This window comes from Python bivittatus, unplaced genomic scaffold (assembly GCF_059951505.1).
Source record: "Python bivittatus isolate LINGU-HERP-01145 unplaced genomic scaffold, Pbiv_v1 ctg000610_np1212, whole genome shotgun sequence".
NCBI classification, from domain to species: Eukaryota; Metazoa; Chordata; class Lepidosauria; order Squamata; family Pythonidae; genus Python; species Python bivittatus.
The window spans coordinates 23,428,903-23,447,839 of record NW_028277088.1 but is presented as its reverse complement, the minus strand read 5'-3'; the positions used below and the strand labels follow the sequence as shown (position 1 = coordinate 23,447,839).

Here is an 18,937-nt window from a genome sequence, read left to right as displayed (position 1 = left end):
CGTAGGTGGATTTTTCCCCATCTTTTTGAAAAGGTGACTTTTATATGAAATGAATTATAAAAACCTATGAAAAGGCTTTTATAATACATTTTATATTATATTATAAATATATAATACATTTTGTATATTACTCAATTGCTACCAACTGGGTTGCATAAGCAATACAGTTGAACAATTATTTAAATCAACCAAAATATATGGTACACATTAAGATATGCAGTATTAATGCATATGTGTATGGAATGCATGGAATTATCACATGAGCTGGTAGGTGTGATAGAGTTCATACATACATTTCAGAGCTCAATATCTGAAGATCTTGACTACAAAATAGGGGAGATAAGAATTCTAGTTGGTCCTACCATTACATTGTTTAGAAGCAAACAATGGATGAATTCACATTTTAGTAATTAAAAGAGACCCAGAAAAATGTTCTAGGTATGGATGTGTAGGTATTCACATTCAAAGCAGGCAAGGGGCTTAAGGCTGGCCTGGGCATGCTTACTACTATGTGAGATCAGGAAAAAATACAGCTTCTTTAAACTGCCAGGGAAAGGTAGTTCCCACATTAGATCAGAATCACCTTTTCTGCTTCATATCCAAATATTACACACCAGTGGTTCTAGGAAAAGATATAAGCTTGCATATTTTGCTGATGTGCATCAGCATACTTTCAGTAGCCTTGTGGATGCTATCTCCTAAGTCTGGGTACAATTTACATGTAAGAAAAATCCATACAATATGAACATTAAGAAAATTCAAAACCTGGTCACTCCTTTGAATAACTATTTTATCTTTACCCTACATAAAAAAAACTCTATCTGATTCAGATTATCAAAACAGTAGCAAAGATCTATAGTATTCACAGAACTTACTTTTTGGGCAAGATGTCCATGTGCTTACATATAATGTTCAGCATGATTTCATCAGCACCACCTCCTATTGATAGCAATCTTAAATCTCTGCCATGACAGAAATGCAAAACACAGTATCCATAAAATGAAATTTGTTTGTTCTGCTCCTCCTTTCACTTGTACTAAACTTAATATTGTTTAACAGTACTTGTTTACCTAAGTCTGAATGAGTTGCAAGTATACTTGCTTCAATATACTACTACTACTACTAATCATTTATAATAATGTATTAGATGTGCGAGTACATTTTAATTTAGGTCAGCGATCTAATGATCCTTAGCAAGTGCTCTGAAACTGAATGTGGCTGCATATATAGCATCCAAAGCCTACTAGGTAAATCTTGCCAACATTTCTACACTGCCAAGCTGAAGGAATCATCAGCTGGATAACAAGATACAGTTTGCTATTCTGGTGCTGCTCTTTGGAAAGTGGAAACCATGATCTTGAGTATTACTTCTGGATCACAGTAGGGTTTAATCTTGCGCCACACATACAGTAATCCCCATGACCTTGGTTGCTGTGGGAATCAAAGCTTTTGATCAGCATTGCCCTGACGCACACTTTCTCTCCATTACAGAGAAGAGTGTAGCCCATAAAAATTCTCCAGAACCCCATTCAATCCTCTACCTCAGAAAAGCTTGCTAATCCCTTTTTTAGACTGGGGGGAAAAAAGTCATTGCAATTCCATCTTGGTATGCCTCCTTGAATTAGCAATGAACCGCTTTCTATCTGCAAACACAGGTAGTCATTGGTTTACGACAGCAATTGGGACTGGAACTGCCATCGCTAAGTGGCATGGTCGTAAAGATTAGGGTACCTTTTTATCACTGATTAAATGTTACATTCTGAAAAAAGCTGCCTTCAGTGTGATAATGTAAAATGAAGTAGGGCTATGCAAATCTTCAAAGGCTCATTAGCTTCAATGAAGTTTCAAGCAAAAACAACTTTTACTTCAAGCTGCCAAAAAAAAAAAAAAAAAAAAGGCCAAAAGACCACCCCACCCCAGGAGCGCAGTGCAAAAGGGGCGTTTTGGCATGGTGCGGCTCAGGGGCTCCTTTCTGCTTTTTGTTTCACAGTGCAGAGCCCAACCCCAGCCTGGCCCAGCAGCCTGGCTGGGCACACCTCGTCAGCAGCAGCAGCAAGAAGGTGGCGAATGTCAGCTGGGGTGGTGGAGTGCAGGGTGGCAGAGGTCTTGGAGTGCAGGGTGGTGAGGGCAACTGCAGCTGGGACTGGGCTGGGGCGACTGTGGCTTCCTGGGGTGTGGCAAGCAGCTCCAGAGTTGCAGAGTTCTGGGGCTGCCTGCCACCCCACAAGGCAGGGTGCAGGGCGGCCAGAAGGGCAGTGATGGGGGGGAGATAGGCAGGTGGGAGGAGTTGGAGGTAGTCCCTTACCTTACTGAGGCTCGAGGCTGGAGGGACCAAGCCCAAAATGGCTTGGATTGGTACTCACTTAACAACCCAAAATTCTCAGTTAACAACAGCAACTGAGACTGTCAGGATTGCAGTCACTAAGTGATGTGGTCACATTATATCTCACTTTATGACCACACTGCTTAGCAATGGAAATTCTGGTCCCAATCATGGTCATAATTTGAGGACTACCTGTAGTAATAAGAAGAACCAAGAGATGTAGAGATCTCAGAACATATCCAAAGTCCTGACCATCCTTTTGAAAGGGTGAACAGAGTTTGCATTGTTTTGTATGTTACTTGGAAAAATGTATTCAATTAAAAATCTTAAAATTATTCTCTATATAAATGGATATCTATTTTACACAGCACAAAAAAAGAAAGAAATTCAAAGTGCAGCAAGCTTAGAAGTGAAATATTTTCACTTCCACTGTCTCTAGCTGTTCTGAAATAAAGAGAGAGAAGCTAATTAGAAACAGGAAATACAGACAGCACTGGGGGAATTTGAGGGCTATAGTCTTGTTCTGGAAATTCTTTCCTCCCCTTTACTTGAAAAAAGTTTCCCCCATCATCTTAGAAGAATCATCCAAGAATAAAACCACTGAGAGGTTTTTTTGGAAGGTGGTATGCATGTGTGTGCACTGACTATATTCTTCCTTTACAAAGCAGCTTACATCCTTAATGCCTCAACCAAATGCTATGAAATATAATAATGAAGGTTTACAAAAACGAACCTATGTCTCAGATGCTTACTAAAGATTATGTAGCAAAATCTTGATGACTGAAAGGTGCAGAACACATTATGATAATAACTGAAACTTCTTCCCGTAAGTACATCGCTGTTACACCAACAATAGAAAACGGTCAAAGAAAGAAAGTAGAAGCAATTCTTGAGAAGACTTTCTGTTCTCCAGAAAAAATAAAGCAAAGATTTTGCGCATATAGTTCTCTCTCTGACTACTCTCATGGAAACTGAAAGGAAATCAATTTAAGCTAGCCACATGTATCCCTTGAGCATGCCAAAAATCATTGTTTTCATGCTAAACAGCAGTTGGAATCTATCCAGTGTTTATTAAGATACACTAAAATTTTAATGTTATGGACCAATGACTGGGGGAAGGATGCCCATTAAAACTGAATTTACAAATCTATGTAATTTTTATGTAATTTATTTAAAATTCATGCAATCGTTTGTCATGTATATCCCAATAATACATAACCATTTACTTTAATTAGTAAAAATTACTTAAATACATTCTGTGAACTGTATGAATTCAGGTTTTGTTCACTGTATCCAAAGTCTATTAAATGAGGGTCTGTAAAATGGAGATTTCACTGTATATTCCCTTTATAGCAAGATTCTTGCACTCTACCTTGGTGATCCTAGCAGAAATAGAAATAAGGGTTCTCTGGCATTTTACAGGCCAGAATTTGAGATCTCCTATCTGTATATATTTGTTGTTTTTGAGACAATAGTTCCGGCTGCCAAAGAGTCTGGATTTCCTCTTCAGCTTTCTTATTGTACATAGGTTAAACTATTGGCATAATGGGATGGTTTTAATTTTACCACTGAATGTAAATGATGTTGGTCAGTGACAGAAATAAAGGATTATTGCTACTACTTCTTCTTCAGCTTCTTCAGTTCTCCCTATGTATTTGTATGTTTTGGGGGGGATTAGCGCATTTGAGCTTAAACATGAGGAGTGGGGAATTCAGGAAGAAATATGTACTGTAATTATCCCACCAGATACACAGTGCTTATATATAAAGTTCCTTGGATTATAAGAAACATCTTTTCTTAAAAGTTAACATTAACTACATGTATCCAATACGATGCATCAAATTATGAATACCTGATTAACAATTTGAATGTTTATATTACCTACTTATACAGGCACACCCACACTCACTAAAGAGGCTGATCCCAATTATTTACTCACCTGTACATTCTACTCACTAGCACTTCGTTAGTGTACCCCATTCCTCCCCAGAACTGGAGACAGCTATCTGGAAGCTCTCGAGACAGACGACCTGCCTTTAGTTTTGCCATGGATACAAGTTTTGTCACATCATTACCACGTATGTAGAGACCTCAAATAAAAGTACAAATTTACCTATCAAGTTAGCCACATCTACTAAAAATAATATGCATTTTACTAGATAAATATTGGAAATAAAATGTTATTGCACTTACCTACCGCCTCATATAACAATGCACGAAGAAGTTCCACTTCAGTTGCTAGTTCAGCCAGACGAAAATGCACTGCTTGGTTGTGTAATAGTGGCTTGTCAAATGCCTTCCGCTGAGAAGTATAATCAATAGTTTCTTCCATCACTCTTTCTAGACACACCAGTGCTAAAGATTTGGGGTAATGAAAGATGAAAGCAAGCTTATTTAATTCCTTTTCCTTGAAGGTTAAGGTCCTTCCCTTCCTCCCTGCCTCCTTCTTTCTTTCTTCCCCCCCTCCCCCCGGTATGAAAATATGGGATGGAGTATATAAGATTTTTCTAAATTTTTGCATATCTCTGCCATGGAACATTATCAAGAGCTTCCTGTGGGTCCTACTGTTACATAAAGAGAGTCAAAGTGAACAACAGCAACACCTATTAGTGGCTGTTTCATGGACAACATACAATGTGCCAGTGTGAAAAAGTAATCAACCCCCTCATATTCAGTAACTGGTTATACCATCTTTAACTGCAGTAATCGCAACCAAATGGTTCCTAATTAGTATGTAGGAATTTTGGCCCACTGTTCCATAGCACATTGCTTTGGCTCAGTAAAATCTGAGGTTTTTCTAGCATGAACTGTTGGCATCAAGACTTGCTACAATATTTCAGCATTTAGGTCTAGAGTATCTAAATACTGACTTGGTTCTTCATCCATTCTCTCACAGACCTGCTTGTATATTTGGGAACACTGTCTCGGTCCATGACCCAATTGTGATTCAGTTTCAACAGACAGACGGCTTGATATTCTGCAGAATTATATGACACAAAGCAGAATTCATGTTTCCTATCATGATAGCAAGTAGTCCAGACCCTGAGACAGAAAAGCAACTGTGACCTTACCACCTCTCTGTTTGACAATTGGTATGAAATTTGGAATTAATTCATTTGGTTAATTACAACCAAACTGGAATTCTTTTCACCATCCATAATAGCACCTATGGAGCCTGAAAAGTTCCACATGTTTGAAAGGTCATCCAGGTGCTTTTTAGCCAACTTGAGACAAGCTTCTATGTTCTTGAGAGTGAGCTGCTGTCATGAGTGCCATTTTTACCCAGTGCTTTTCTAAAATGATGAAGTCACAAAAACTGACTCTAGCCAGGCCAAGAAAGGCCTGGAGAGCCAAGCATGTTCTGGGGTTCCTGAAAATTTTATCCTGTGCTTTTGGAATGATCTTGACAGACAGCCACCATTAAGTTTCTCTGTTGTTCCAAACTTTCTCCATTGCAGGACTATGTCTCTAACTCTAGAGTGATCGAGCCCCAGAGCTTTAGAAATGGCTTTGTAATCTTTTCCAGACTGATAGACATTAATGACTTTATTATGGAGGTCATCATACATTCTCTGGGGAGCATTTCACTGTGATAAGGAGAGCTGAAGTTTGTGAAACTGATATAGGGAAGGGCTGGCCCAAATCAATCCTGATTGTTTAATGAAGTATTCAAACAACTGGTTCTAGTTATATTTTTAGTTGTATTAACTGAACTGATGACTTTTTCAAATAGACACAACCCAAAATGGAAAACTTTGTTTAGAAAACAACAAATGTTTGGTGTTGTTTTTCGCCAGAGCCCTGCTATAGACCAGAAAGACCCATATGAAGTTCTGGTAACACTCAGTGGCAAAAATATCCAAAATTCAGAAAAATCTGAATGGAAACAAATGTTTTTTCACAGATTTGTATAAGGGAGGAATCAGCAGCTCTGGAAATGCATACAAAAGCAGTCTGTATTCAACAAGAAATTGGATTCCATAATAATCATCCTGTGCTTTTGGAATGTTGTTCTATTCTATTGCCAAAATCAAGTTTCCATATTGTTATGTAATAAATAGCCTTCTTAGCAGCTAGTGAGTCTGGCTTATTACTTACATGTGGCTACTCCCCACATTCGCTCTTCTTGGAATTGCAACATCTGGTAAATAAATCCCATTCCTTCTTCCCCAATGAGATATTTTCTGGGAATTCGGACATCTTCAAAGAAGATTTCTGCTGTGTCAGATGATCTCATACCCAGCTTGTTGATTTTCTTAGCAATGTGAACACCTAAAAATGAATGTTCGTAGATCGTTCAAGGGAAATGATTAATGCAACTGAGTAACATGAATTGCAACTGTGAGACATTCAATGGCAACTAGATTATGGCATCTTTTTTAACTCAGTTAAAATTCATCTTTAAAAAAATGCACAAGTGTCATAAATTAATGCTTCCATCCTGATAGGAAAAAGATAAACTATCATTGTTAATAAGCAAATTGAAATTCTAAAGATTGTAAGAAGATGTCCTAGTCACAATCCTGAAAAATTACACTTTCTGGTTTGAATAAGACAAAAGTAAACATACAAATGTCACTGTTTTTACTTTGGAATATACCTATTATTTTCTTGAACAATTAAGGGGAAATACAAATTAGTTTATTGACTTGTCAAGAATATCATTCAATAGAACTAAGTACCCTTTATTTATACCAGGAATATGGTTCTGACTGCCAATCACTCACAATAAACTGCAGTGCTTCTGTATATATTCAGAGACTTTTCACATTGTCACTTGAATAAGACTCTGATTCAGAATGGAAAGCAACATGCCCAAAAGAATCAGGGACTTTTGATGGCTGGTCTGAGTTCCATCTGGATCAATTAATTTACAAAGTTACAGATTTGAAGAAAAAAGAACGAAGAAGGGGAAATACAGCACAGATAAATGCTATGATACGAAAGGTCATATAACCTTAAATAGTTTAGAGCAAAACAACATTCTAAAAATCATCCTGGCTTTCCTCCTCTTTATAAACAAAAGAGTGCTGTATCAGGGATAAGCAACTCAGGACAGAGTATATTTTATCTGGGAGAATCATGATCGGTTTTTCCAATGTATTTTTATTGTTTCCCAAGCTGCTCAAGACTAGCTTGTACTACAAAATGTCTATCAAGCTTTTTCCGCACTAATTACCCAGATGAATATCACTCAGAGATGATATTAGCTATGGAGAAGCAAGTATGCAGTCAGTTTTCCCACTGTGTCTGGGGCATCTATCTGCATTAAAGGAACTGGTGAAGGATGGAAGTTGAACAACTTCCCACCCAATGCTCTCGTCCCATCTTAAATTGGAGAGTGTTATAGCTGCTTGAAAGTCAAGAAACCACTTTGAGAGATCTCATAATGACAGCCTAGCCCTCTGAATCTTGAATGTGTTATTAAGTTCAATATTAGGGTGGTTGTTTCTGGTAAGCGGGCGCTCAAGTAACATAGAAAGAACAAAAGCACAATTGAGAATATTCTCCATCTAAAAAAAGGACGAACACTAGGTATCACTCAATCTTAATTGCATAGCAAAGTTTGAATCTGTTAGCAGTTAAAAATGTAAATGAAATTTTTGGATTAGTGAAATTACGTAAAAACTGTCAAAGGATTATATTATCAGAAATGTTTCTAAGGCCCACTGATGAGTAATTCTAAAGAAAGAAATAAGACTGGAGGATAATTCAAATAAACTGCATTAATTAAGATGTCAGTGATTTTCCCATGGGAGGTATAATACAAGGACAACATCATTCTTATTGACAATTAAAAAAAAAAAAATGGGCTGTAATACTGGGTCATGCTGCAGTCCAGCTTGGTCTTAGTATACCCAGTAATTCTGATACACAAACATTTGTCTATGTTATTCCAATTCAGAAGAATGGGACAACTGCTAGTGAAGATGTAAGATAAGTTTGTTGGCTTATATTATTAGCAATTAAGAAGGCTTGATGAAACCAACTGCCTTTATTAATTTTTAAAAATTAGGTAGAACAGACACTGCCCATGTTGTTGATATGGAACAGCATTTTTTATATATATAATAGTGTATATAATCTAGGAAATACTACTGAAACCTATTATATGCATATCAAATCAGCGAGAGAACGTTGGCTGGTGGGGCCCAGGAGGAGAGCCTTCTCTGCTGTTGCCCACACCCTTTGGGGTATTCTCCCCCCGAGAGGTGCGACAAGTCCCTACCCTCCCAGCTTTCCGAAAAGGTTTAAAGACCTGGTTCTGCCAGTGTGTATGGGGCAATATGGGCTCTAACTGTCCTTGGGGGTGGTTAGTGTTCTGACGACGCTCCCGTGAATTATTCCCCAACTTTCCATCTTGCTTGGAAGCTATTTATTATCAGGTCTGTTTTATACCGTATTTTAACAAATTTTATTTTTGCTGTAAACATTTCAATGAGATGGGTGGTGACAAATTTGATAAATAAATTAAAAATAAATAAAAAATAGGTAGTAACCCTTAAGAAATTGCTGAATGTATTTTTGTATTACGCATCTATCCGTGAAGTTTGTCTAAGGATACTTGACAAACATTTTTCAGGGGATTCCCATCTGGATTTGTTTAAGCTAAAAAAGCAAATAATCTTCACAAGCTGCAGATGGTTTACTCAGATTTTTCCCCAAACTGAACTATCTTATGTTCCTGCTAAGTGATGATCGTAAGCCAACGTGATCAAATTTTACACCACAATACTCTGGTTCTTAGCAATGACCTTTTTCAAGGTCAGCAATGACCTTCTTTTGGAAAGAAAAAGAATAATCATTTAAGTTGTGACTCACGGAAATGAAATTATGCTCACAGAGTTTTGGGCAGTCTACAGGCAGAGGACTGGAAAGAGGCCAATATATCTCCAATTTTTAAGAAGGGCTCATAAGGTGATCCAGGAAATTACAGGCCGGTCAGTTTAGCATCTGTTATGGGGGAAGGTAGCACAAACTGCTATTAAAGACAAAATTACCAAACGTTTGGAGACACAGGCCTTGCTCAAAAATATCCAGCATGGCTCACAAAGGGAAGGTCTTGTCTAATTAATCTACTAGAGGTTTTTAGGCTGTTTATAAAACATGTGGATGAGGGCGAGCCAGTAGACATTACCTACTTAGGTTTTCTAAAAGCTTTTCGTAAGTCCCTCATCAAAGACTTCTCAATAAGCCTAATAGCCATGGAATAAAAGGGCAGGTCATCTTGTGTATAAGCAACTGGCTAAAGAATAGAAAACAATGAGTAGGAGTAAATGGATATTTCTCACAATGGAGGGATGTAACTAGTGGGGCCCCCCAGAGTTCTGTCCTAGGACCGATGCCTTTTAAAATATTTATAAAGGATCTAGAATTGGGTGTGACTTGTGGAATAGTGAAGTTTGCTGATGACACTAAATTGTTCAGAGTGATAAAAACAATAATGAACTGCAAAGAGCTCCATAGAGATCTCTGCACATTAGGGGAATGAGTGTCAAAATAGTAAATGTCATTCTACATGAGCAAGTATAAAGTGATGCATATTGGCACATTGCTGCCTCAGATCCTAACTATTCATACAAATTATTGGGATCAGAGCTAACAGTAAAGAGTAAAAAGATCTTGGAGTAATGGAAAATAGTTTAATGAAGGTGTTGACACAGTGTCCATCCACCGTAAAAAAGGGCAACAGCTTGTTAGGCATAATAAGAAATGGTATTGAAAACAAAGATTCCAATATCATAATGACCTTATATAAATCAATGTTGTGATGACATCTGGAATATAGCGTGCGGTTCTGGTTGCCACACCTGAAAAAGGGTATAGTAGAGCTAAAGAAGGTTCAGAGGAGGGCAACTAAGTTGATCAAGGGGCTGGAGTAACTTCCCTATGGGAATAGGTTGCAACACAGGCTTTTTAGTCTAGAAAGGAAGCAAATGATAGGAGATATGATTAAGGTATACAAAATTATACATGGTGTGGATGTAGTGGACAAAGAGAAGTAATTTTCCATTTTGAAAAATACTGGAACCAGAGGTTGATTGAACCTTATGGGAAAATTTGATTCGGTTCGCGACCAGAGTTGTGGAATGAATTAAGTTCGTGAACCGAGGTACCACTGTAACTAATTATTATGCCATAAGTTTGAGTGGATAACTATCAATTTTATCAGATTGTTGAAGCTTTCTCAATTTTAAGTGTGCACTTGCTTGGTTTCTTTAAACTTCGAAGATAGCAACCCCCTCCCCCCAAAAAAGCATGAAACCTCAATGAAGAATTCTGGTGACCTGGAAAGCCTGACACTTATTTGAAGATTTTGTGTTAGCCTAATAAAGGCACTATCTTGATATGCATTTTTGAAAAGTTTATGGCCAACACTATTTTGCTGTTGAGAGATTATCATCATTTGGAAGAGATATTTCCCGTGATGATTCATGAGGTTCAAATATGAATTTCCACTCCTCCGATTTTTAAGTATTACTTTTTGGTATTACCTTTGATTTTTTCTAATAACAATTTATTTTAACTTTGTTACCAGGCAGTTTCATTGGTAGACACAGAAGAGATTTATTTTTGTGGGGTGGTCCATCATTAGTGTTTGCCAAGAGGCACATCCAATCCGCCTGAAATCCAGAAGTGACCCACATTTTGCCACCATTTATCACATAGTCATCATCTTTTCTTACAGCTGTTGTCTTGATACCTACACACAAAGAAAAAAAAATAGCATGGAATGCGAAGAGTCCAACTATATGATTATATTCTTCAGTATTACTACAGAGATAGAGAATCACAATCTACAGACTAGATATACAGGTAGTCCTTGCTTACCAACCACTTGTTCAGTGACCGTTCAAATTTGTGATGGTGCTGAACAAGTGGTACTTATGACTTGTCCTCGAAGTTCCAGCCATCATAGCGTTCCTGCAGTCACATGATCGTGATTCAGGTGCTTGACAACTGGCTCATGCTTACGACAGTTGCAGCGTCCTGTGGTCATGTGATTGCCTTTTGCAACCTTCCCTACCAGCTTCTCACAAGCAAAGTCAATGGGGAAGCTGGCAGGGAAGGTCACATGTTGCTTTGGTAAGTCCCCCCAGCCTTCCTGTGGTCACACCCTGCTGTGCAATCCACCCCCTGGCCTTCCTGTGCTCACGCCACACACAACCTCCCAGGCTTCCTGCACTCATGTACAGTCTGTGCCAGGCCTCCCAAGCCCTGCCCTAGACTTCCCCAATGTGCCCAGGGCCTGCTCCAGCCCTTCCAGGGCCTCCCCTACCCCCCGTGGCACCCTCCCCACCCTCCTCCAACACCCCCATGCTCCTACCTGGTACTCCTGCCCCTTCCCACTTAATGACCCACGTGTCTTGGGGTTACAACGGCAACCAGGACTGCCAGGATTGTCGTCACTAAGTGATGCAATCACATGACATTGTGCTTTACAACAGCAACATTTAGTTATGGCAACCCCGGTCCCAACTGCCGTTGTATCCCAACAACTACCTGTATTTTACGTACATTGGAAATGATGGATTTAACCTTTAAACTGAATCTGATTCCTCTACAATGTTCCATTTGTTGATAAACTAGGTTAATTTTTAGATAAATAGGTAAGTAGGCTGGTAGACATATAGACAAGCAACGGTGGTAAAAGTTAGGAGTGTATATTTTATTTACTAAAGCTTTCATGCCTTTCTGAACCTCTCCAAAATACCTACCGGTGTTCCAGTTTGCTGACTGGAAACCCCCTATAGATTTTTGCGTGAAGCAGCAAAAAAAATGAATTTATGATTTATGGTTTTGATGATTAGACAGGATAGGATATAGAAAGAAGAGAGTTATGCTGTAACCAAAGAGGAAGAGGTAAATTTATAATTGTACTTATAACTGCTGTATAGAAGAGTGGAAGCTACTCCTTTGTATCTTTTTTCTTTCTTTTCTATTTTTCTTTTACTTTTTTTTTCTTTCTTGCACTTTTACCTTTCTTTTTAAATCTCTTTTTCTTTTCTTTTTCTCACATTATATTAGTTTGTATTAGTTTTTATCTTTTTAAAAAGTCTTTAATAAAAGTGAGTGAGAGAGAGAGAGAGAGAGAGAGAGAGAGAGACTACCTACTGGCCACTGTTTATGGCAGAATAAACATTTAATTTATTCTTGTATTTAATTTATGAAACATTAATGTATGTTTTATATATTTTGCTCATTCATACCCTACCCACTTTTCCTGGCTACGTCTTTATTTGAATTAGGTTCTTAACACATCTCTAAGTCTAAATGTAACCCCAAAATAATGCCCAGTCCTGCTCCAGTGACTTTGGTTCATCAGCAGAAAAATACTTAGGAGTGAGTTTGTTGCTAATGCTGCTTATTTTTATTTTTTAATTTTTTTTTACACTTATGAGTTTTTCAGTGAGGCATTTCTACTTCTTTTAATATAAAAGAAAGAAAAGCTTTGAATACATGGGTTTTGGTTTCCTACCCAGAACATCTTATGAACATAGAAATATTTGAAGTTACCTGATGCCAATTCTATTTTTGCCTTCTCAGGTTGGTAGCAGCTCTGCAGGAAGAAATCTTCCCAAGGACTTACTATCTACCTATTTTAACCGGAGAATCACGAGATTAACACTGTACTTTCTGTATGCAAACCTTATGTTCTCCCCTTTCCATCTTCTCAGTGTAGTTCTTTTGCCTGCCCCAAGCTTCCTCTGAACCCTTTAATCCAATCCCATGCTGATCCCTTTCTCCCTATTGCCCTCTTACTTTTATTCACTAAATATTGTGCTTTATGCAGACAATAATCAGCATTACATTTGAGCCACTTGACTTTTCACTGCTTCATAAAGAAACAAAGACATTCATTCTTAAATTCCATAAACATTTAAGGAGAACTGTGGTCCACAAAGAAAGGTGGGAAAGTCTAAATTTGTTGTCTTCATTGTTTGTTTGATTTGAACAACTGTTGAGGTGGAAATGATAAAAAAAACACCTATAGATTATTATATAAAAAAAAGAAATATCTAAGAAGAGAGAATAAACTTGGCCTCATTAAAATATTTTAATATCATATTGTAATTTTCCAATTTCTTTAAGCCAGCGGGGAAGGGGGGAATTCATTCCTACCAGCTCACAAATTCAACCAAGCTATAATACTAACCAACGATTATTCTTCCTTCTCCATTTCTTTTAACAGGGATTACACAAAGCATCTTTTACTGACGATCAGTTGAGATGCAAGAACATTTTCTAGGAGACTCTGAATCAGTTGCTTTCTCTGTTGCTTCACAGTATCATTGCAAAAAAAAAAAAAAAAAAGGTAGGGGGAAGTAGGAGAGATATTATGCATGCAATCTCGAACTGTTTAGGAGTATAGCAAGGTGTACATAGGGCCAGGATGTTAATGGAGCTTGACATGGTTGGGTGTGGTTTATGGGCATGAAGTTTTTAAAATTGAGGCCTCAACATTATCTTTTCTTTCTTTCTTTCTTTCTCTTTCTTTCTTTCTTTCTTTCTTTCTTTCTTTCTTTCTTTCTTTCTTTCTTTCAACTGATTTAATTTTATAATTGTATTATGCTTTTATTCTTGTTCGCCATCCAGAGTTCCTCTGGGTTAATGGGCAGCCATATAAATGTGTATGGTACATGGGTAGTCATATAAATTTGTATAATAAATAAACAAACAAACAAACAAAGTCAATAATCTATATGGGTTATAAACTTTCTACGTATGATTTATCTACTTACTTGCAGCATCTGAGCCTGCCCCAGTTTCACTCACTCCTAGGCAAGCCACAAAATCTCCAGCTATAGTTGGGGCAAGAAATTCTTTCTTCAGCTCATCTGAACCAAATCTGCGATGATAACAAAGTCAAACACTTTATCTATGGTCCTTTTGATGATTTCTGAAAGCAACAGCTACTATTAGAGTACTTCACACCGTTTTTTAAAGAGGAAAGGTTTTATACTTTTATTTATAACTTTTAAAATCAAGAATGGAAAGCAGAACATGACATAAAAATAACCTATAAATCCACCTTTCCAATAGAAGTAGAGGAAAATAATGCATGGAAAAAAATACTTTGTACCATTTGGCTACGAAAGCCAAAGGATCAAATGTCAACAGTTTCTACGAAAGGTGAAACATCTCTCAGTCATCAGGCGGTTAGGGTGTGACAGATTCTCTATTACCGTTGTTCTTGCAGGCAAACAAAAGATACCATGAATAAAAAAAGCCATGTCTTTCGTCCAATACTTTGGAGGACACTGGGTTGGGGAAAGTTTACTTAAATTGTACCTGTACAGAATGTTCAGAATTGAAACCTGGTTTTCCTCATCCCACGCACAGTAGAGAGAGAACAGATTTTATCTGCATGACATTGGGGTGACAGTTTTCTTGCTCCTCTTTTTGCAGTGGCCATGTCTTACAAGGCATTTTGTATCCTGGATATAACACATTTCCCTCAGGAAAAAGAAGGCCGAGCATGGGAAGTTTTGCTGGAAATGAAGCATTTACCTGTTCTTCAACATGGCACCCCCAAATATCCCAGCAGCTCCCAATAATAGTACCATCTGTGAAACTTCTATACTGAACGCTGACTGCTCCCTTTGGCTTCTCTCTCTCTGCATCTGGATTCTGGGTAGGCTCTTCCGTTTTCATATGCTCCCTTTTCTTTGGCCTTCCCCCTTCCCCACCATTTAACCTTAAAAAACCAATTGTTAACTTTATTCTTATTTATTCTTAACTTTTTTTTAAAAAAAAGCAAAACTATTCAAGATAGGATAGCCAACCAACATTGCTTTGAAAAATGAACAGGTACCTTCACCGATACAGGGCCTGAACAACCAGTATGATGAAAACCCCGCTTACTATTGAAAAATGAGAAGCAATTTCAGCTCAGCTACTCTAGTAATAGAAAATGAAGTTAGATCAGCACCCCGGTCAATACCAAGTTGGAAAGCTACAGCAATTGATGGAATATCTATAGAAATATGACAAACAACAGAAGAAGAATCTGTAAAGTTTCTAATTGAACTATGCCAGCAAATCTGGAGAATGACAGTGGCTAACAGATTGGAAATGATCAGTTTATACAGGTAGTCCTTGCTTAATGGCAGTAATTGGGTCCAGAATTTCCATTGCTACGTGATGTGGCCATAAAGTGCAATGTCATGTGACCACATCAGTGGTCATTATCAATCCCATCAGTCCCCGTTGCCATCATTGAGCAACGATCGTGGGCGTTAAGCCAAGGACCTCATGTAACTGTAACTTGCAACTTCCTGCCAGCTTCCAACAAGTCAGTGGAGAAGCTGGCAGGAAGTTTCAAGTCCTAGACATGACAAGCCTTTCCTTAGGTGGCTTGCAAGCAGGCCGGCAGGCAGGGGGTGGGTGCTGCGGCCCAGCACAAGTGCAGCCAGGTGGGGGGCTGTGGCACAAGTACGGGCGAGCATGTAGGTAGGCGCTGTGGCCCAGCACAGGTGGGGCAGGGCAGGGGGGTGAGGGGTGGCACAAGCATGGCCGGGAGGGCATGCACTATGGAGTGCGGGCAGAGGGATGTTATAGGTGTGTGTGAACTACATAGTGGAGGCTCCTCAGGAGAAAAAGTGTCAGAAGTGGGAGCAACTTGCGACCTTACTGCCTGGCTTCTCCTCTGACTTTGCTTGTGGGAAGCTGGCAGGGAAGGTCGCAAATGGCGATCACATGACCGCGGGACACTGCAACCGTCGTAAGTGCGAGCCAGTTGCTGGATAATTGAGAAAGCCAAAGAGTACCAAAAAAAGTCAGGATGTGCTGCATGATGTAAAAAAATGGAGAGTTGACCTTTTGCCTAGGGAAGGAATGAACAAGCCATTAAGGGGAAATTGCCAAAAAGATTACAAAGTTCTGAGAAAAGGGAAGCTTGAGAAAGAAACTCAAAATAAGCCTGCCTTGATTTTGTTTGGTATAAGATAGGACAGAGAGAAACATGTACAGGCTTTCAAGATTCTGTTATTCTACCTGGCAAACAGATTGGCGACAAGTCAGCAAAGGTTATATGCTATCTCCTTATTTATTCAACCTTTATGTAGAATATATATTAAGTGAAACTGGATTGAAAATAGATGAGTATGGTTTTAAAATGGGATGAAGAAACACTGGTAACTATGATATGCTGATGACACTATTCAGATAGTTGAAAATGCAAATGATCTGTAAGCTGTAGTAATAAAAGTCAAGGAACAAAGTGGAAAAATGGACTAGGATGAAAAAGTCCAAACTAATGATACAGGCACAGCAACCAGCCTTAGAACAGACAATGAAGACACTGGAAACAGTGGATAGTTTCTGCCTTTTTAGACTAACTGTTAATAAAGGAACCAGCAATTAAGAAATTAAGAAATATGCTGGCGACTAGCACTTGTTAGGGTCAGAAATGAAACCCTTGAAGATGCCATGATGTGTTTATATATACAAAGATCAGAATTATGCAGGCAACAGTTTTTCCTGTGTCGAAGGAAAAGTTGGACTTTGAAGAAGCAGGTTAGAAAGAGCATTAATTCTCTTGAACTTTAGTGTTGGAGAAGATGACTTGAGAATATCATGGACAGTCAAGAAAATAAACAAACAAATAAATCACAGAACAAATCAATCCAGAATTCTTATTCTAGGCACAAACGACCAGGCACCAACTTGATGGCACATAATAAATCAATCAAACCTCTATAGCTTGCAGATTGATATGACTAAAATATTTAAGACTACTATGGCCCCATTGTTAAAAAAAAATGTAATTGTGAACAAACACACTGGCAGCCTCACACATTATTTATTTATATAGTCAGAACATTTATATAGCTACCCAACTCAAACAGCATGAGTATGGACGGTGTACATAGTCATTAAAACAAAAATACAGAAGCAAAATTATTGATTGTTGAATAAGAAACAGTAGCCTGATTCATATATAAGGTAGATCAGAATATGGTTTGTTGTTGCAGTAAGGGGGCTTTACTGCAGGGGTTAGCAACTTTTAGCATTCTTATCATATTCTACTTCTTCCAGGATTCAGAGAAAGCCAACCAACCAACCAACCAACCAACCAACCAACCAACCAACCAACCAACCAAGAACCTCCCTCCCTCTCTCTCTCCCTTTCTTGCCTTCTTGCTCCCCTGCCTGCCTTCCATGCACACTGTTATCCCAATTTAGTATTAGTTTAAATTATGTTATTAGGTGGAATAAAATCCTACAGGTAGTCCTTGTGTTACTATAGCAATTGGGACCAAATTTCTGTCATTAAGCGATGCGGTTGTAAAGCACGATGTCACACAACTGCATTGCTTAGTGATGGCAATCCTTGGTAGTCCTGGTTGGTGTCATTACCCAGAGACTGCATGGGCTGTTAAGAGAGGACCTCACATGATCAGAGTCCTAGGCAAAGAGGCCAGCGTGTGAGAGCTGTAGGAAGGTACCCACAGCTGGAGTGCTGCAGCTGGGCACTACTGATGCAGAGAGGACGGTGGGGGCTGCAGGAAGGCTGGCAGGGGCTGTGGGTGGGCACTACTGAGTGTGGGCAGGCCAGTGGAGGCCACTATGGAGTGCAGGTGCACAGGGGGGTGGTACAAGTACAAAATCCCTGAGATCCCTGGGCTCTTGTACTCCATAGCAGAGGTCCTTGGGAGAAAGTGATGGGAGCAACTTACAGGAGTGACTTGTGACCTCTTCTACCAGCTTCCCCACTGACTTTGCTTGTGGGAAATTGTCAGGGAAGGCCGCAAATGGCAATCACATAACTGTGGCTCACCCAGATCATGATCATGTGACTGTGGGGACGCTGTGACAGCTGCAACTATGCAGATTGGTCGTAAGTCCCCTTGTTCAGCACTGTCGCAACTTTGAATGGTTGCTGAATGAGTTCTCGTAACCCAAGGACCACCTCTACTTTGTTGTTTATTCATTGGTATTACATTGCAGAGAAAAATTAGAAGTAGCAAAAGATGGTTCCTTGGATCACTTTCTAGTCATATTATATAAAGCTGTAATTTTAATCTGCACAATGCAATAAATAGCCTATAATTCTGTCAGAAGCAATTGAAGAGAGGACCCCATTACACATGTTTAAAGACACAAGGAAATGTTTGTTTCAAAGATTTATCCAAACACCCCCCCCCCCCCACACACACACAAACCCTTCATATTGAGCGAAAACACAGAAGAATGTCCTCACTCCTCAGATATACTCAAGCATGGTAACATTCATTCAAATCAGAATGGAAGTGGAAGGAGGCAAAATGACTTTCTTAATATAGCTTGTCAGTTGACTTGCATTATAGGAAAACACACACACACACACACACACACACACACAATTTAAAATGTTTATACGGCTACCCATCTTAAACCAAACTCTGGGTGGCTCACAACCCAAGGATAAAAACAATATATACAAACAATGAAAGAAAAGCAGTAAAACCAAAACCCGAAAGACCTGGCGCCACAGCTAAATTTTCCAATGCAGCCCACAACACACTGATCCCATATCAATCCCATCCAATCCCAGCGCTAGAGGAAAAGCAAGGTCTTAAGTGCTTTGCAGAAGGTCAAAAGGGCAGGGGCCTGCCAGAGAGGCATATG

At 38.9% G+C, this 18,937-nt stretch overlaps 1 protein-coding gene across 2 annotated transcripts in view; it reads right to left on the bottom strand.

Annotated features, from left to right (window-relative positions):
• LOC103054577 (putative acyl-CoA dehydrogenase 6) overlaps window positions 1-18,937 on the bottom strand; it is a 51,364-nt gene that overhangs the window by 954 nt on the left and 31,473 nt on the right. The window contains exons 4-9 of one of the 2 annotated variants that reach the window (XM_007429727.4): window positions 14,068-14,174; window positions 10,860-11,027; window positions 6,422-6,595; window positions 4,517-4,678; window positions 4,263-4,413; window positions 876-962 (exon numbers count right to left, since the gene is read on the bottom strand). In XM_007429727.4, coding sequence (XP_007429789.2) covers window positions 876-962; window positions 4,263-4,413; window positions 4,517-4,678; window positions 6,422-6,595; window positions 10,860-11,027; window positions 14,068-14,174 — 849 coding nt within the window. Of the gene's footprint in view, window positions 1-789; window positions 963-4,262; window positions 4,414-4,516; window positions 4,679-6,421; window positions 6,596-10,859; window positions 11,028-14,067; window positions 14,175-18,937 lie in introns of those variants that run through there. The other variant, XM_088150592.1, reaches the window with a different exon arrangement.